Source organism: Motacilla alba, chromosome 22 (genome assembly GCF_015832195.1).
Source record: "Motacilla alba alba isolate MOTALB_02 chromosome 22, Motacilla_alba_V1.0_pri, whole genome shotgun sequence".
NCBI classification, from domain to species: Eukaryota; Metazoa; Chordata; class Aves; order Passeriformes; family Motacillidae; genus Motacilla; species Motacilla alba.
In genome coordinates, this window is record NC_052037.1 from 4764642 (window position 1) to 4783684 (window position 19043).

Below are 19043 nucleotides of genomic sequence, written 5' to 3' on the forward strand. Positions count from 1 at the left end.
TCGTTATCTGTGGAGCCACTCGCTGGTGGCAGGAGGAACTTTTAAGAGCTGGGGTAGAAATTAAGGTGGAAGTGGTTGGTTTGGGGTGTTTCAGCAGCTCCCCTTGGCCGGATCCCGCGGGATCAGGGCACGGGAGGAGATAAGGCAGCCGGGGCTCCCGGGAGGGACAGCCCCAGTGAGTGCAGGGGGCTGTGGGGTGAACACAAACCCCATCCCCTGGTCAGACCGTGGCTGGGACATTCCTGTGACATCCAGCTGCTGGCTGGCAGCCGGGAGAAGGGACGGAGTCCTTGTCCGTGGGAGCTGGGAATGCCGGGCAGAGGGAGGGCTCTGGTGCTGTGGGTGCGGTGCAGGGGGGCTGTGCTCGGACTGAATGGTGATTTCAGGGTGATTTCAGGGTGATTTCAGGGTGATTTCAGGGTGATTTCAGGGTGATTTTGGGGCATTGGGTCGTACTGAGGGGGTGTGAGCAGGTGAGGACCTTCCTGAGGCCCTCACGGGCTGGCCGGGGTGGATGTGGCAGTGGCCGGAGGTGGCTCTGTGCTCCCACGGTGCCGAAGGAGGGTGAGGAGGAGTGGGAGCTTCCTCCGGGGAGCTGGGGCTGATTCCTGCCACGGGCAGTGGGCAGGACAGTGCTGTGCCACCCTGGAGCTGTGCCACCCTGGAGCTGTGCCACCCTGGAGCTGTGCCATCCCCGGAGCGGGGCCAGGCCAGGCTTCCCAAGCCCGGAGCATCCATCCCCTGGGCGCTGGGCACGGATGGCAGAGAATTCCCTGGAGTCCTGATCCCTGCCCGGGGGCAGAGGGGGCAGTGCCGGGGCGGTGCCGGGGCGGGGGAGCTGCGGGCACGTCACCATTGGCACGAGTGGCTTGGTCACCTCTGGAACACGACGGGCGGCGGAGGGACGGGGGGACACGGCTCGGCTCGGCTGCACGGGGGGGCCGAGCGGCTCGGGAGGGGACAGCGGCTCAGATCTCGGTGGCGATGATGTCCTCGTAGGGGACGTCGGCGCCGGGGATCTCCAGCTCGATGGGCTCCTTGCCGTCCTCGCCCGCCGCCAGCTGCTGCAGCATCTTCTCCAGGCTCTGGTTCCTCTTGTACATGTGCAGGTAGCTCTGCTGCAGCTGCTTCTGGTAGTGGATCACCTTCTCCTTCTCCTCCTTCCACGTCTGCCGCTCGTGCTGGAAGCTGCAGCTCATCTGCTCGTTGTTGTCGCGTTCCGCCTTCAGCTCCGCCCGCAGCCTCTCCAGCTGCCCCTGCAGGGCCTGGGCATCGTCCCCGGCCGGCCGGGGCCCCTCGCGGGCCTCGCTGAGCTGCTCCCGCAGCGCGGCCAGCTCGGAGCGCAGCTCCAGGATCTCCTGCTCCAGCAGGTTCACCTTCTCCCGCAGCAGCTCCGACTCGTTCTTCTTGCGCTGCAGCTCGTTCTCGCACACCTCCAGCTCCATGGCCTTGGTGCGCAGCGACACCTCCAGCTCCTGGCTCTTCATCTCCAGCCCCTCCATCTTCAGCCTCAGCTCCTTCAGCTGCGCCTTCAGGCTCAGGATCTCCGTGGTCTTGGTGGTGAGCTCGGTCTGCGACTCCTTCAGCTGCTGCTTCAGCAGCGAGATCTCCCCGGATTTCTGGCACACCTGGGGGAGAACACCTGAGTTAGGGCTGGACGTGGGGAAAGGCCAGGGGACCCCGTGGGTGTCGCTCTGGGACACGAAATAAACCGACACGCACGCTGGAACCTCCAGGGTAAGAAGAAGGGCAGTTTAATTTCTGACTCCAACATTTATAGACTTTCAAAAGTGGCAGTGGATTGGAGGGGGACAGTGCCACCTCTCCAATGACACTGGGCAAACCAACAGTCTATTACATTTCCCTTCCTCTGAGAAAGGAATGTAAAACAGTAATTATTTACGGAAACGTGCGTGAGAAAGTTCATTACAAGAATGTAACCATCAGAAGGCTTGGAAGAACAGGGCACCCCGTGTGAGCCAGGCACAGCTGGGGTGCAGCACGTGCAGATCCTGAATTTAACTTTCTTACCATTATTTTTTAGAATTATAATTTAGTTACGATGATTATTTATAATTAATATGACCTTAAATAATATTACATATTATTATTTGTTATTGATATTAATTTATAATTAATGTGCCTCTTCCTAAACGCTGGAATTTCCAGCAGATTAACGGTGTTTGCTCGGCCGTGCCAAGGAGTGAGTAAATTAAGCTTAAGCAGAGAGCAGAAGGTTTTACTGCTCCCTAACAAACGGCCATGGCAAGCCCAAGCAGTTCCTATTTCCTTGTGGCAAGGCAGTTTTACAGCTCCTGTGGGGCAGGAAAAGCCGAGCTGGAGGCCGGGAATGTGAGTTATTTTAATGCCTGAGGGGGTTTGTGCTGTGCTGGTTCCCTTGGCTGAGGGGAAGGGTTCAGAGGGGCAATGAGAGCCTCAGTCCCACTCCCCTGGGGCTCTGCTGGGTTTCACATCCATTTCCTGCAGCCTGGGGTGGGATGGGAAGGGCTGGAGGGTTTGGAGCTCTCGCCCTCCACGTCCCCCTTGCCATCCCCCCTTTTGCCTCTCACCTCCCACTGCGTCTCCTCCAGCGCCGGGGCAAAGCTGGTCTTCTCCTTCTCGTAGGACCTCAGCTTGGTCTCCAGCAGGTTCTGCTCCTTCATGAGTTTCTCCAGCTCCTCCCGCAGCTGCTGCTTCTCCTGCTGCAGCTGGAACACCTGCAGGTGCAGCACCTGCTGCGTCCGCTGCGTTTTCTGCGAGGTTTGCTTGAGTTTGCTGTTGCATTTCTGCTTCAGCCCCTCCAGCTCCTCCTTGCAGCGCCGCTGCTTCTCCTCGTAGGCCTGGCAGGAGCTGATTTCCTTCTCCTCGAAGCTCGACTGCAGCTCCTGCAGCTCCCCCTCCCTCTCCAGCAGCTTCTGCTCCAGCTCCTGGATGGTGGATTCGTCCGTGGCGATGGGCGAGCGCACGCAGGCGCTCTTCTCGGCGCCGGGGCGGTGCTGGGGCGCCTTGCCGGGGTTCAGGATCTTGTTGCCGCCGTCGGAGAAGGACATGGCCTTGAGGCTCATCATGTTGCTGTCCTGGATGATGGCACACTGCAGGATGTTGTGGGCAGAGCCCCCGAAGCGGCTGATGGGGCCCATGGGGGTGACCAGGGGCTCCAGCTGGTAGCTGCTGCTGGTGCTGTGCGTGGGCAGGCTGGACATGGAGTTGCGGCCGGAGTCGGACAGGCCTCCCGAGCACGGCAGCGGCCGCAGCTCCTGCTCCTTGGCCTTCTCCGGGGGGTGCAGCTGCTGGGCCAGGGGCCCCCCGCTCTCGGGGGACGAGTGCAGGATGGCCCCGGAGCGCGGCAGCACCGGCTTGAAGGCCGTGGGACGAGGCAGCGGCTTGTCCCCACCCTGCCGGGGAGAGCAGAGCCCGTCAGCACCGAGAGAGCTCCGCGCGTGTCCCCCCCGCTTCTGCCCCACCCGCGGTGGGACAGGCCCCCCAGGGCTGGGGCATGCTCGGGGGGAAGCTGCTGGCTAAAACTGCTGGGTTTGGAAATTAAGGGATCCGAATCCTTCGGGCCGTGTTGCCCATCCGAACTCCCCAAAGCTGAGGGGGCACAGTGCCCCCAGCTGCCCCTGCTCTCCCTGAGCTTCCTCAGGGACCACAACCAACACAGCCCCGTGGTGGCGCCTGCAGACGCTCTGGGGACAGTGGGACATCCCCCCAGCTCCCGGGGCCGCCTTTCCCCACTCACCACATCCAGCTGGCTGGGGAAGGGCATCAGCTTCTGCGGCGTGGGCGTCCCGAAGTCCAGCCCGCTGGTCCCGGCGGGCACGCCCAGCTCCCCGCCGCCCAGGGCGGTGTAGTCCGGCCGCTGCGAGCCGTGCGCCTTCTGGCTGACCTTGATGTAAAAGAAATCCTCATTCTTGCTGCTCTTGGAGCCGGACTTGTGGCCGGAGTCCTGCGAGAAGCCGAAGCGGAGCAGCCCGTCCGAGTAGCGGTTGAGCTTTTTCAGGTGCGAGGACTTGCGGAGCTTGTACTGGGAGGCGCGGCAGTGCTTGCTGTGGAAGCTGTGGCCGGAGATGAGGCTGCTGACGCTGCCCATGCTGCTCCCGGCGCCGCCAGATCATAGCAGAGCCCGCGGTGCGGCCGGGAGCGCCGAGCCTGGGGACACGGGGACACGGCGTGAGCCAGGAGAGGCCACCCGGGGGGTGGCAGAGCTCCTGGTCTGGGGGTTGAGCGTTAAAGATGGGTTAGAAATGGTTGTAAAATAGCTGATGGATCGTTCAGCACGTGCTGTGAGTTCGGTTATTCTATTGTAACAGGGGTTAAAGGGCAGTTGTAAGCAATCCGGTGCTCGAGGTACCCGAGCACAGCTCAGTAAAGTGCAGCACCCCCAGCGGAACGAGCCGGCCTGGCCAGAGCTGCCATGGGCCAACCCAGCGCCTCAAACCTTCCTGCGAATGAAGGATCCGAGCAGAAACCAACCCAAAGGGACAAAAACAGGATCCAAAGGGGCTCCTGGCCCCCTGAGCTGTGCTGCTCCATCGGGGCCATCGCTGCTGCAGCATCCTCGCCGGGAGCGCTGCTGCTCGGCCCGCGGGCCCCTCGCTTTGGGCCTTGCTTTTTATAATAAAAGCTGAAATCACTTCAGCACCGGGAGCTGCTCTGGTTTTTATCATTGAGGGTGGGAACTGAGGCTGGGGGGGACCTTAGCCCCGTCCCGAGGGACAGCACCCAGAGCTCCGTGTGACAGGGACAGCACCCAGAGCGCTGTGCCAGGCAGGCACATCCCATTCCCACGTTCCCACAGGTCCAGCTGGGCATCAAGGAAAGGCTCTTCTTCCCCCAGAGGGTGGCCGGGCACTGGCCAGGCTCCAGCTGTGCTTGGGAGCATCCTGGATAAAGCCAGAAAATCGCTTGAAATGGCTTTAATTTATTAATAATTTAAATGGCTTTTATGAAATATTTCATTAATTGAAGTGGATTTTTATCCATCGTGGATAAAGCCAGGAAAGTTCTCCAAAAACGCCCAGAGGAGGAAAAGGGATTTGTGGTGATTTTTAGGCACAATCCCAACAGGCCCCCGCATCTCCTGCCCGCTCCTGGACAGATCCCGGCTCCACAGCCTCTCCCGCATCCCTCTCCACTTCCCAGCGCTCCTCTTAACCTGCCCGAAGAGGGGCTCCGCGAGGCTTAATTAGCGCTAATGGCTGCGCGAGGCTTAATTAGCGCTAATGGCTGCGCGGCACTGGAGGGGCCGAGAGGCCCCGGGAGCTGAGTGCTGCCCTCAGAGGCACGGGGCTCTCCTCGGCCGCTTTCTTGGGAGGGGGAAAATATCAGTGAAATCAAGCCGCAGCTCCTGGTGGCCTCCGCGACACTCGGCTCCAATGGGGACGCAGACCCAGCTCGATAATTAGCGCTGAGCTGGGAGAGGGGGGAAGGCACGAAAATAAAATGATCTGGGTCCTGTTTGCACCGGAGGAGGGAGGGAGGGAAGGTTTCTGCTCCGCGCTGTGTTTGAACAGCTCAGAGCTCTCACCGGCTGCTCCAATCCTCTCCGGAGCTCCCCAGGCCGAGTTCCGGGGGTCCAAGCAGGAGTCTGGGGGTGGGAGAGGGTTGGGGGGTGGAGGGGGTGCAGGAACGCTGTGCCAGGGTGCCTCAGTGCCCTGTCCTCAATCCCAGAGTCAGGCCTCTGTTCTCCCACTCCTCTTTTCCCATTCCTCTTTTCCCACTCCTCTCTTTTCCTATTCCTCTTCCCCCCTCCTCTCTTTTCCCCCTCCTCTCTTTTCCCACTCCTCTCTTTTCCCCCTCCTCTCTTTTCCCATTCCTCTTTTCTTTTCCCACTCCTCTCTTTTCCCATTCCTCTTCCCCTCTCCTCTCTTTTCCCATTCCTCTTTTCCCCCTCCTCTCTTTTCCCTCCTCTCTTTTCCCACTCCCCTTTTCCCCTTCCACCCGCTCTCATCCCTCCCCTTATCCGTTTTCCTGAGCCCGAGGACCGGGATGGCTGAAGGGCAGAGGGAGGGCAGCGGGCCCGCAGAAACCCCAAAGCCATTTTTGGGAGATCAGGAGAAGCGAGAAAGGCCCGAGCGGCTGCCGGGACGCTGCAGGTACCGCACCAGCTTCGGGAAGAGCAGGAGGGGAGGGATCGCTGCGGGGGACGCGACAATTGTCCCCACAATTGTCACAATTGTCCCCGCAATTGTCTACACAATTGTCCCCAATGTTGTCCCCACAGTTGTCCCCGCAATTGTCCCCGCATAGCCCGTGCCGGTGCCTGCGGGGGGTGGAAGGCGCTGTGACAATGACACAGGTGCCACCTGCGGCCGCTCTCCCCGGGCAGCGCTCGGCGCTCAGCCCCGGGCTGTGACACGCCCCGGTACATTTATTTTCCACCCAGGGTGGGTGACACGCACCCCCAGCCCATCCCTGTACATTTCTTTTCCACCGGGGGGATTCACACGCACCCCCAGCCCGTCCCTGTACATTTATTTTCCACCTAGGGTGGGTTACACGCACCCCCAGCCCATCCCTGTACATTTATTTTCCACCCAGGGTGGGTTACACGCACCCCCAGCCCATCCCTGTACATTTCTTTTCCACTCGAGGGGATTCACATGCACCCCCAGCCCATTCTTGTACATTTATTTTCCACCCAGGGGGGGTTACACTCACCCCCAGTCCGTTTCTGTACATTTCTTTTCCACGCGGGGGATTCACGCACCCCCAGCCCACTCTTCTACATTTATTTTCCACTCGGGGGGATTCACACGCACCCCCAGCCCGTCCTATACATTTATTTTCCAACCAGGGGGGGTTACACGCACCCCCAGCCCATCCCTGTACATTTATTTTTCACCGGGGGGATTCACACTCACCCCCAGCCCATCCTATACATTTATTTTCCACCCGGGGTGGGTTACACGCACCCCCAGCCCCTTCCTGTACATTTATTTTCCACCCAGGGGGGATTCACACGCGCCCCCAGCCCATCCCTGTACATTTATTTTCCACGGGGGGATTCACACGCACCCCCAGCCCGTTCCTGTACGTTTCTTTTCCACTCGAGGGGATTCACACGCACCCCCAGCCCATCCCTGTACATTTATTTTCCACCCGGGGGGATTCACACGCACCCCCAGTCCATTTCTGTACATTTCTTTTCCACGCAGGGGGATTCACGCACCCCCAGCCCATTCTTCTACATTTATTTTCCACTCGGGGGGATTCACACGCACCCCCAGCCCGTCCCTGTACATTTATTTTCCACCGGGGGGATTCACACGCACCCCCAGCCCATCCCTGTACATTTATTTTCCACCCAGGGGGATTCACGCGCTCGCACGGCGGGGTGCGGGGCTTTGAGCCCCCACAGAGGCCGGAGCTGCTCGCTGCCCCCCCGGGAAGATGCACCCGCGGATTTTTGGGTGCCCGTGGGAGATGGGAGACGGGGTTGAGGCGGCGCTGGGACTTTCCAGCCTCCTGGCAGGAGGCATTTCCATCAGCCCCAAACCTCCCACGCACGCCCGAGAGGGCTGAGCACGTTTTTCTTCTCCTTCCCTCTCAAAATGAACTGTGGGGGAGTCGGAATCCACGGGCAGAGCAACAAGAGGAGCCAGCAGAGCTGGCAGGGCCCAGGAGCCCAAGGAGGGGTCAGAGCCGTCCCCTCTCCTCGCTCCTTCCCTGGGGGACACGCGGGGATGCCGAGGGCTTTGCTGAGCCCCCAAAGCCCGTCCCTGCGGACCCCCGCACACGAGGCCCGCGGGGATGAATCGGGCCCGGGCGTTCGAGGGGGCCGGGCTGGCTCAGAGCGGGGGGAAAAGGGAGAAAAAGGAACGGAAACCATGCCGAGAGCGAAAGTGGGGGTGTCCCGCGGGCAGCTGCGGGTGCACAGCTGGAGAGGGGGAGCACAGCTGGAAAGAGGGAGCACAGCTGGAGGGGGAGCACAGCTGGAGGGGGGAGCACAGCTGGAGAGGAGGAGCACAGCTGGAGAGGGGGAGCACAGCTGGAGACAGAGAGCACAGCTGGAGACAGAGAGCACAGCTGGAGAGGAGAGCACAGCTGGAGAGGGGAGCACAGCTGGAGGGGGGAGCACAGCTGGAGGGGGGAGCACAGCTGGAGGGGGAGAGCACAGCTGGAGAGGGGAGAGCACAGCTGGAGAGGAGGAGCACAGCTGGAGAGGGGTGCACAGCTGGAGAGGGGTGCACAGCTGGAGGGGGAGAGCACAGCTGGAGGGGGAGAGCACAGCTGGAGGGGGAGAGCACAGCTGGAGACAGAGAGCACAGCTGGAGAGGAGGAGCACAGCTGGGGAGGAGGAGCACAGCTGGAGGGGGGAGCACAGCTGGAGGGGGAGAGCACAGCTGGAGAGGAGGAGCACAGCTGGGGAGGAGGAGCACAGCTGGAGAGGGGGAGCACAGCTGGAGAGGGAGAGCACAGCTGGAGAGGAGAAGCACAGCTGGAGAGGGGGAGCACAGCTGGAGAAGGGGAGCACAGCTGGAGGGGGGAGCACAGCTGGAGACAGAGAGCACAGCTGGAGAGGGGAGCACAGCTGGAAAGAGGGAGCACAGCTGGAGGGGGAGCACAGATGGAGGGGGAGAGCACAGCTGGAGACGGAGAGCACAGCTGGAGAGGGGAGCACAGCTGGAGAGGGGAGCACCACTGGAGAGGGGAGCACAGCTGGAGACGGGAGCACAGCTGGAGAGGGAGAGCACAGCTGGAGGGGGAGCACAGCTGGAGACAGAGAGCACTGCTGGAGGGGGGAGCACAGCTGGAGAGGAGGAGCACAGCTGGAGGGGGAGCACAGCTGGAGAGGGAGAGCACAGCTGGAGAGGGGGAGCACAGCTGGAGACAGAGAGCACAGCTGGAGAGGGGGAGCACAGCTGGAGAGGGAGAGCACAGCTGGAGACAGAGAGCACAGCTGGAGACAGAGAGCACAGCTGGAGAGGGGAGCACAGCTGGAGGGGGGAGCACAGCTGGAGAGGGGGAGCACAGCTGGAGGGGGGTGCACAGCTGGAGAGGGGGAGCACAGCTGGAGGGGGGGAGCACAGCTGGAGAGAGGGAGCACAGCTGGAGGGGGGAGCACAGCTGGAGAGCACTGGGGGCTGCGGGTGTGACACGGCCAGAGGCCACAAAACCACAGAATTAAAATGAAAGACCTTGGAGATGGAGTCCAACCTGTCCCCTAAAAGTGAGAGGGGTGACTGGAGCTGCGGGTGGGGTCACGGTGTCCTCGGTGGGTCCCGTGATGTCACCGCACAGCCCGGCTGTCCCCAGGGTGAAGGTGATTACCCCGATCAACGCGAGCACAGAGAGCCACAAAGGACAGAGGTGTCCCTGCCGCTCCCTGCCTGCAGCAAACGAGCCCCTCAAGGGTCTTTTGTGGCACCGCCACGGTGGCAGCAGCACGAGCCCCGTGTCCCCTCCCCGAGCAGGTCTGTGACCCTTCCAGGGGCTTCCAGCTCCCCCCGGATCGGGGAATCCCGGAATGGTCACGGCGGAGATCACCCAGAGCAGCTCCTGGGAGCGTGGGGGTCCCGGGGGGCTGATCCCGACAAACAGCGCGGGCTGAACCCCGGGATGGGGGAAAACACGTGGATTCACCCACTCGGGCTTGTGCAGAGAGAGGGGGGAAAAAATGAATGGCATCTCATCAGCGCAGTCATGCCTACCCCGCACGTGGGAGCGCCGCTCTCCCCTGCCTCCTTCCCCCCGGAATTCAGTCTTATCTCCCTCAATCTCGTCTCCCTCAGCCTTTGAAGCTTTCCCCCTTCCCCGCTGCAGCTTTCCCCGCGCCTTCCCGAGCAGGCTGCCCTGGCAGGAGCCCCGGGTTCCTGGCGGCCCCGCGGTGCTGCTCCGCTCCCTGCCGATCCTGTTCTTCCCCCCCTCTGGAATGCCAGCGCTTCCTTCTTCCCCGCGAGCTCTCGCCCCCGCCTTTTCCCTCCTGGATTATTATTCATCCTCGCCGTGCAGATGCTCCCACACATTCGGGTGTTTGTTGGGAGATGCTCGGAGAGCACGGAGCAGCTGCCAGGAGCCCGGCTCGGGGCTCAGCCTGAGCCTTCCCCTTTCCCTCGAGCCCTGCCAGGCGCTGTGCCCCTGTGCCACCCGGCCATCTGGGCCTTGGGGACACCGGGAATGTGGCCCTGGCGGGGAAAACTGGGAATTTCCATGGTGAAAAGTGCTGCCTGGAGCACCTGAGTTGGGCTTTAGTGAAGAGAATGGCTCCGTGCACAGCTTGGAGCGCAGCATTTGCACTGAGCTGGGCCTGGGAGCTGCTCCAAACCCAGACTGAGCCTCCAGGAGCCCCAAATGCTGCTGAACCCCCTGAGCTGGGCCTAGGAGCTGCTCCAAACCCAGACTGAGCCTCCAGGAGCCCAAACGCTGCTGAACCCCCCTGGGCTGAGGCAACGAAGTCCCCCTGGGTTGTGTGAGAGCATCTGCCTGGCTCAGCTGCAGCTCCTGCTGCTCTCCCCGTGCCCAGCTGGGGCCAGGCTCCCCAAACCCTGCTCTTTTAGCCCTCCAAACCCTGCTCTTTTTTCTCTCCAAACTGTGCTCCTTTTGCCCTCCAAACATTGCTCTTTATTTCTCTCCAAACCCTGCTCTTTTTACCCTCCAAACCCTGCTCCTTTTGCCCTCCAAACCCTGCTCCTTTTACCCTCCAAACCCTGCTCCTTTTGCTCCCCAAACCCTGCTGGTTTTACTCTCCAAACCCTGCTCTTTTTGCCCTCCAAACCCTGCTCTTTTTGCTCCCCAAACAAACAGCAGCATCCAGCGCTTGGCGAGCTCCGGGCTGAGCCGACCTCGCCCCCAGCCCGTGCCCGAGCCCCTCCCGGCGCTGCCGGGGCTGAATTCAGCCCCTGCCCGGGCGGGCGCCGCTGCTTTGTGCCTCGGGGCCCCACAACAAGGCTTTCATTCACTGCCACCCATTGTCCCCGCTCATTCAGTGACATCCACCGGGCTGGTTTTGATCGCGGGCCGGCACAAAGCGCTCTCCATGCGTTCCGCCCCGATTTGCCATTAGCGAGGAGGGGGGGGACACACTCGTCGAGAAGAATAACCCGCCTCGGTGACACGTTCCAGGCACTCGAGTGGCCCGGGAGTCCATCACACTCGATGTTCTGTCAATGAACACCGGGAGAATTCGCAGCCGCCGCTCGTTGAGGGGAGCCGGTGCCAGGGGCTGGGTGGGCTCCGTGCCAGTGCGGCTCTGCCACCGTCCCCTGGCAGCTGGGCGCCCCGCTGCAGGCCTGCGGGTGGAGGTGCGACTGCTCAACAGCAAAATAAAAAAAAAAAAAGAAAAGAAAAAAAGGGGAAAAAAAAGAAAAGGGCAATTTGCACCACCCCAGCCCCTGCGGGATGGTGGCTCAGGTCAAGGTCACTTAGAAAGCCAAAAATCATCGCTGAATTCAGCAGCAGCTTTGGGAAGGGCTGTGCAGGAGCCGCGGACAGGCAGGGAGAGGCCGAGGCGCGGATCCCGCCCGGGATGTGCCGGGCGGGCAGGGGGGGCCCATCCCCGGCGGGACGCGGGCGCTCCGAGCCGCGCTTGGGGCAGAGCTGCGGGGGTTCCGCGGTGCCGCTGGTTCACAGCCAGGCCGAGCTCCGGGGGTGCCACCCCACCCTCCCCGGGCACAGCGGGGAGAGGCTCCCGGCCCTGCCCGGGGACGATTGCTCAACGCGCCGAAAATCGGTGTCAGCAGCGTCCCGTGACTTGCCGCGGCTCCCGTTTGCTCTCTGCGGCCTCGGCCCAGCAAATCCCCGGCCCAGAGAGGGGATCTGCTCCTCTCCGCTCCGCCCGCAGCCCCCGAGGGACGCGGGGGGGGACACAAACCCTGAGAGGCCACAGCCACAGCCAGCGTCCCCTGGGATGGAACCCCCTGGGGTCCTGCAGGGTCACAGGCCCTGGAAAGCCGCGCTGAGGAGAGGGCTGGGCTGGGCAAAGGCTCTGCCCCCAGAGCGTGGCGGGCACTGCCCAGGGAGTGGGCACGGCCCCGGGGCTGCCAGGGCTCCAGGGATGGGATTGCTGGGGGTCCGTGCAGGGCCAGGGCTGGGACTCTGACCCCTGCGGGTCCCTCCCAGCTCGGGACGTTCTGAGATCCCAGAATTAACTGGGATGCCACCAGATGGTGATGATGATGAGGGACTGAACATCTTCACCTCCCTCCTGCCAGCCCGGGAACGGCGTCCCCCAAAGTCAGTTTGGGAATCTGCTGCTCCCAGGCCGGCCCTGGAGCTGCCCCGTGTGTGTGCCCTGAGCGAGGAGGGACTCCTGGAGCCCCAAACCCCTCAGCTCTCCCCACACAGCTGCACTTGGAGAGCCGCAGAGCCCAGAGAATCGGGCCTGGACACAGCCCCGTGTCCCTGGGGCAGGGGCTGCTCCCAGCCGGCCCCCCGGGATGGATGGACACTCCCTCCTGAGCTCAGGGCAGCCTGGGAACATCCCAGGAGCTTGGGGATCCCTGCTCCATCCATCTCGGCTCGGCCTGAGCCCAGCTGGGGCCAGGCTCCCCAAACCCAGCTCCTCTTGCCCTCCAGACCCTGCTATTTTTTCTCTCCAAACCCTGCCCTTTTTGCTCCCCAAATCCTACTCCTTTTGCCCTCCAAATTCTCATTTGGGTCTCCGAACCCTGCTGGTTTTGCCCTCCAAACCCTGTCCTGTCCATCCTCCCGACACCAACATTTGTGTGAGCAGCCCCCAGCCCTGCCTGTGAGAGCAGACCCCGAATTCTTCCTCCCCCTTTTTTTTTTGGGGTTAAATCCACTCCAGCCCCCCGCAGCTGGCAGCCCCGGCTCCACCACGTGCCAGAGCCTCCCAGTGCCACCCGGAGCTCCCCATTCTGTCCCCGCTGCTGTCGCCGGGCTTTGGGAGCTCGGTGATTCACGGAGCACCCACACGAGCCACATCAGTCATGCTGGGCTACAAAGGGAACGCGTGTGAGACACCGTTAAATATTCCTGGGGCGGAGAGAAAGATCCTTTCAGCTCCGGTAATTCCTCCCAGCATCTGGCTTTTCGCACTAATGAGCGACTGAGACGGCAATTAGAGCCCCGCTAATTGGCAAGGCAGAAACGCCGCTCCCTGCTCCGCTTTGGGGACACCTGAATGGTGACGGTGGCACCGCGGCCAGCCTGGGGAGTTCACCCCCCTCCCATGCCAGGCACCCTCGATCCGCGGGGAGCCCACAGCGCCAAATCTGGGGACAATTTGGCCTCCTGGGGATGCTGTGGGGGACACCTCGCTGGAGGTGCCATCCCTGCAGGTGAGGAGCGGCCCCTCCTGCCCGGCCCCCCGGCACTGGCCGGGATATTTTGGGGTGTTTTGGGGTATTTTGGGAGCCGTCTGGGGCTGGCAGGTGGTGCCGGGGCGGTGGCAGCTGAGCCCGGCTTTCACTCGGGAGCCGCCAGGCCCCTGCTCACACTTCTCTTCCCGACCCTGCCCCGCACAATCTGCCGCGGTGCGAGCTGAAATTCCCCGCTCCAGGGGCTGCTCTGCCCCGGGAGGCTTCGGGGATGGATCCCTGAATTCCTGCCCGGGCAGCACCGACCCTGGCGGGGCTGGGGGTCCCGCAGCCTCCCCCGCGCTGCGCCCGGGCTCTGCCTGCCGGGAGGGCTTTGTCTGTCCGGCTAAAAATAGCAGGAACTTGGTGTAACTCGGCATGAGCTCGAAATACTTCTCCTCCCAGCCTGCTGCTTCCACGGGCTGCTCACGTGGCTTCAGCCCTGAATTATGGATAAAACCGGGATGAGGGGCAGCAAGCCCGTTTCCCTCGAGGTGCGACGAGGTGGTGGCACCGAGGGCTCCTTCCACAAGGCACCCAGCTCCCCAAAACCTGCAGGCGATACCTGGGCCGAGGCTCTTTGTGCTGCACAGCTCCCCCGGGCACAGGAGGGGAGCAGCATCCTCTCCATGCACAGGCAAAATTTAGCAGCGGTGCTCAGGCTGCCATGGAGACCGGGCTGTGTTTGCAATCTCCGCGCCTTTTATTGTCTCTCCCCCTCTCCCGAGCGGCTGAAAAGCAGCCAGGAGCAGCAGGGCTGGCACTGCCTCGCTGGCATTGCCCCCCTGCTCCCGGTGGCCACAGCGGCCAGGCCATCCCCCCCGGGTGCCCTCTCTGCTCCTTCAGCCCCTCTCGGGGCCACTTCGGGCACCTCCCGGCCTCTCTGGGGACCAGAAAGCAAATTTGGGCTCGCTGGGCTCAGGTGGGCACCGTGAGGGGCTCAGGGCCACCCTCTGCTGTCCCCTCGTCCCTGCGCCCTGGGGACAGCCAGGGAGGGGGACAAGGGCTGGAACTGGGCTGGTTTGGGGCTTTTTCCCACAGCCAAGGGCTGGACACTGCCTGAAAACAGGACGGGGAGTCACTGGCCCGGCAGCAGCTGAAAGGCCCAAATCTCTGCCCCAGCCTGAGGAAACAGAGCCAGAGGCAAAACCTGTCCCAGGCAGGGCCTAAAGATCCGCCCCAAACTAAACCCAGTGCCAGGCCTAGGCTGGGCTTTGCTGCGATCCCTCCTGTGCTGTCTGTGGTACCGGTTACACCCAGCTCGTCTAAATTTGGGGGTTTTTGTGCCTGCCTGGCGCTCAGAGCTGAGGAAAAGCAACTCCTGCTCGTTGATGAGCAGCCAAGCTCGGTCCCGGCTGCGAGGAGCATCTGCTGCTGCTGTCTCCTCATCCCCAGCTCCTCTCCCGCTTCCCAGAGTGTCACATCCCATCCCAGTGCTCCATGCAGCAGCAGAAGGGGGGGAAAAAAAAGGCAAATTCAGCTCTCGCTTCCTATTTTCCTCTTTCCTCTCTTTTCCAGACTTGGCCCGTGGTGAAATCCACCCCTTTAATGCCTGGCTGCCAACTAGAGCAGCTCTCCCAACAGGGAAATGTGCATCAAAGTTGCAGGGAATATTTAATTAACCTTTAAAGGAGCTCTTCCCTCAGCGGCTCGCGGAGATGTCACGGAATTGTTCTGAAAATCGGGAGGAGCTGGGTGCTGGGAAAAGGGGCAGCTAAAGATCCAGATGTTCCTGGATCCTCAGCTGGAACCTCTGATCTTGGCTTGGGCAAGGCGCCAAATCCACAGCCCTGCAGCCAGGGGAGCCGGGACAACTCGGAGGGGACACCCGGGATGGCAGCAGGGATTTTGGGGAGGTTTTCCTTTCCCAGGATCTCTCTCCCAGCTGCGTCCTCTCCCTCTGCCAGGCCTCGGAGGATCCTCCCTGCTCCCAAAGCAGAGCTCGGGTTGAGGCTCTCCCAGAAATGATCAAAACTCCCTGCAGGCAGGAGCTGCCTTCGCTGAGGGGAGAAACGGGAATATTCCAGCCCGGGGGGGAAGTCCTGGATGTGAGGAAGAGGAGGAAGAGGAGGAAGGGCTGGCTGGGAACGCTGCAGGGGCGCCACATTTGCTGCTGCAGGAACCCCAGCGCTGCTTGTGCAAGATTTGGGTCCCCAAATCCAGGGAATGGCCACGCCTGGCCCCACTCAGGGCTCCCCACAAAAAAAAACCCCAGGAATTCCTTGGACTTTCCTGCTCACAGGGGCTTCTCCCAGCCAGGGGAGCAGCACAAAACCCCGGCAGGCAGCAGGGAAAGCCCCACGTGCCGAATCTTTGTGCATTCCCTGCTATTTTTAACTAATCCCGAATGGAAACCCCGCCTGGGGCTGCTGCTCCCGGCCTTGCTCCTTCCCTGCTGCTCGGCAGCTCCTGGAAAAACCCCCCCAAGGGCAGCTGGCGAGCGAGGAACAGCGAATAAATCAGGCAGGGGGTGGATTTGGGGCCTCCCAGGAGAGAGGATATTTATAAACACGCCAGGCCGTGGTCAGGGGGAGCAGGAAAAAACCCCTCCAAATTTCCTGTCGGGGCTGAGCCTTCCCTGAGCGCTGCGGGATGGAGTCCCACAGCTCTGCCACGGAGCCGTGCAGGGCCACAGCCGTGCCTGTGCCAGGCTGGGCTGCTCCAGGAGCAGCTTTAGGAGCAGTTTTAGCAGCAGGTTTTGCAGCAGGTTTAGCAGCAGCTCCCGGAATAGCTGCAGTGCTACTACGGTTTCACACTTGGCCACGCAGCGCAGGCACCGAGCTCTGCCGGTGGCCCTGGGTGACTCCGTGTCCCGGGAAGGGCCCCTGGAGCTCGGCTCGGGGTCTCGGGGATTTCTGGGATGGTCCCAAGGATCAGATTCCCGCCCCAGCCCTGCTGCTCTGTGCTGCCCATCTCTGCATGCCGCGGATGCCTCACCTGAGCCTCACCTGAGCCTCACCTGAGCATGACTGGACCTGCCCGCTGCAGACAGAGCCTCTCCGAGAGGGGAAGGAGGGATGTGGGGCCGAGGAGCGCGGGAGGAGCTGGGACAGATCCCTGGGACAGATCCCTGTCCCCTCCACAGCGGAGCATCCCCCGCTGCCCCTCCTGCCCTGCACACCCGGGCACGGGGACGCAGCCCTGGCAGCCCCCACGGCCGGGGGGCTCTGCCGGGGCTCTGCTGGGGCTCTGCTGGGCTGCTCCGGAGCTCTCGCTTTGCTGCCTGAGCCTCGCCTGCCTTCGCCTCCCCCCCTCGCAGCGCTGCCTGCCAGGAGCGGTGACTAACGGGGGGGAAGGGACGGAGCGGCTCCGGCCCCGCTCAGCGGCCCCGCCGTGCCAGGAGGGCTCAGCCGGGCACAGCCGGGGGGCTCCGCGGGCCGGGGAGTCCCGCGGCGGCAGCCGGGAGCATCCCCGGAGCCGCGATTGTGCGGCTGAGTGCGCTTTTGCAGCTGCCATTAATTGCCCCCATCGCTAAACGCGCGGGTTTCGCACTTGCAGCTCTTTGTGCCGCTCATTAATGGCCCTGGTAATTAATGACCCGAGCGGAGCGGCTCCGCAGCCCCGGGAAAACCTGGCTGGGGGCGCGGGGGTGAGCTGGGCACACGGAGGGGACAGAGGGTGACACTGGAAAAGCCTGGCTAGGGACACCGGGACACACGCAGGGGACACTGAGTGACACTGGAAAAGCCTGGCTGGGCGCACAGAGGTGAGCTGGACACACGGAGGGGACAGAGGGTGACACTGGCCAGGACTGGCGTGGGAGGCTGGGCTGGCCAGCGATCCCCGGCAGAGCTTCCCGGGGAAGGTAAATCAGTGTCTGCTTGACGCTCGATGGTGGAGGAGTTTTTTCCCCTGCTCGTTTTCCGGTGTAGAAGAGGAGCTCTGGGGAGGGTTCGGGCAGCCGTGGGGGTTCCTGTGGAGCTCCTGCTCCCAAAAATGGGGCTGGAGCTGGTTCCTCCTGGCTGCCCGAGGCCCACGGGGGAGGAGAAGATCACGGGCCCCACTGTGAGCACAGGACACAGAAACCCCTCGGGCTAGGGGGTGCCCAGGGCTGGGCACTGCCGGACGGGGCCCCCACGGGGGGCGGTGGCAGAAGGGCAAGCCAGCCCCCGGGAAAGCAAGCCCAGCCCCCGGGAGACAGGGCTGCTCAGCAGGGACGCAGCTGTGCCACCCCTGCAGCGGGACCGAGGGATGGGGGCGCATCCCTGGGGAGGGGGGATCAGCACCGGGGGTCCCACACGACCCCGGGCCCTCTCGTGGGGGTGGGACCCTCCTGCCGCACGGGGGGAGACCTGTCCCGTGGGGGAGACCCCTGAAGCAGGAGGGAGAGCCCAGGCCCCTCCGGAGATGTCACAGAGCGAGCACGGCTCGGGTGGCTCCGCAGGGACGGGAATGTCGCCTGCCAGGACCTGTCCCTGCGCTCGGTCCCCCCAGGGAGCAGCGGGCCGCGCGGATCTGTCCCCGAGCACTCGGTGTCACCGCTCACCCGGTGACAGCCCGGCGGCGGCAGCGCTCCAGCGCCGCTTTTCCAGGCGAGGTTAATCCCCGGCTTTCCAGGAGCTGCGCTGGCACCCGCGGGAGCTGCGCGGCCTCGGGGCGGCTCTGCCCTCCCTCCCACGCCTTCCCCGGGCCGCAGAGCCCGGCCCGGAGCGGGGGCAGCCCCTCGAGCCCCGGGGAAGGCCGGACCCCCGGCAGGGGCGGCGGGACGGCGCTGCCGCATGTCCCCAGGTGCGGGTGGCATTTCCCGCAGGGGTCCCCGCTGCCCGCGCCAGGCGCGGCCCCCGCGCTCCTTCCTCCCCTCCCACGCACCCGGCGCTGCCCGCGCAGCTCCAGCGGCGAAGAATTCCTGCAGGAGCAGGCAGCCCCTCGCCGGGATGGCTCCGAGCCGATGACAACAAACCAAAGGCATCCGCTCCTTCCCTTCCTTCCCCTCCTTCCCGGGCGGCGCGGGGCTCTGTAACCTGAGGCAGCCCGCACCGAGGTGCTGAACAGGCAGAATTTTCTCGCTGCCGTGTGAAAAGAAGTTTTCCAGACTTCAGAGGGAAGCGAAAAGCCAGAGCTGAGCCCCGGGGGAGCCGCGGGCGGCTCCGAGCGGCCAAAGGGATGGGAGCCGGTAAAGGGGGCGAGTCCGGCCGCTCTCCCGGCGCGATCCCGACTCTTTGTGACCGAGCCCGAGCCCTGTCCCCACGGTGCCGGGCCGGGAGAGAGCCGGTGCGGGCATCCCCGGGGCCGCCGTGCCCGGCGGGGGGGTCACCCTAAAGCCATCGCACTGTGGGAGCCCCTACCGCGCATCACAGCCCCTCCGGGTCCCCTCGGTGTCCCGTCCGGGTCCCCGCAGTTCCCCGGGCAGCGTCCCCCGGTGCCGACCGCGCTTCCCCCGCGCGTTCCCTCCGTGGCCCTGCCCGGAGCCCCCCGGGCACGGCCCCCCGGTGTCCCCCCGTGCCCACCTCGGGTGGCCGCTGGCTCCTCGGCGCGGCGCGGGGCTCCGCGGGGCTCCCGGAGCCGGCCCGGCCGCAGCATCCCCGGCGCGGCGGCGGAGGAGGAGCCTGGACCCCGCGCCCGCGCACCGGGCCCGCCCCGGCGCAGCCCCCGGCTTTGTGCGCCGGCCCCCGGCCCCTCCTCCGCGCCCCCGGCCCCTCCTCCGGCCCCGGGCCGGGGCTGGGGCAGGAGCGGCGTTCCTGCTGGGATGCTGAGGGAGAGGGGCCCGCGGGTGGCTCCGGGCTCCCCGGCGCTGCGGTTGGGTCCGGCGCCGAGGGAAGCGCTGCGGGAGCGGAGCCGAGGGCG

General features: G+C 63.8%; 1 protein-coding gene across 1 annotated transcript; it reads right to left on the reverse strand.

The window, feature by feature from the left end:
* Window positions 1-401: 401 nt before the first annotated feature.
* LZTS1 (leucine zipper tumor suppressor 1) lies at window positions 402-18834 on the reverse strand. The gene is made up of 4 exons (XM_038160523.1): window positions 18707-18834; window positions 3740-4149; window positions 2571-3395; window positions 402-1628 (listed from the first exon to the last, which is right to left on the reverse strand). Exons 2-4 carry the CDS (start codon window positions 4088-4090, stop codon window positions 969-971), a joined length of 1836 nt encoding a protein of 611 aa, XP_038016451.1. The 5' UTR covers window positions 4091-4149; window positions 18707-18834; the 3' UTR covers window positions 402-968.
* Window positions 18835-19043: the final 209 nt, after the last annotated feature.

Excerpts from the sequence above, each read along its gene's own strand:
- LZTS1 (XM_038160523.1), bottom strand. The coding sequence starts at position 4,090 with ATGGGCAGCGTCAGCAGCCTCATCTCCGGCCACAGCTTCCACAGCAAG. Across the intron at positions 3,396-3,739 it reads TCCCCAGCCAGCTGGATGTG|GGTGGGGACAAGCCGCTGCC; the intron begins GTGAGTGGGGAA and ends TCTCCCCGGCAG. Across the intron at positions 1,629-2,570 it reads TGGAGGAGACGCAGTGGGAG|GTGTGCCAGAAATCCGGGGA; the intron begins GTGAGAGGCAAA and ends GTTCTCCCCCAG.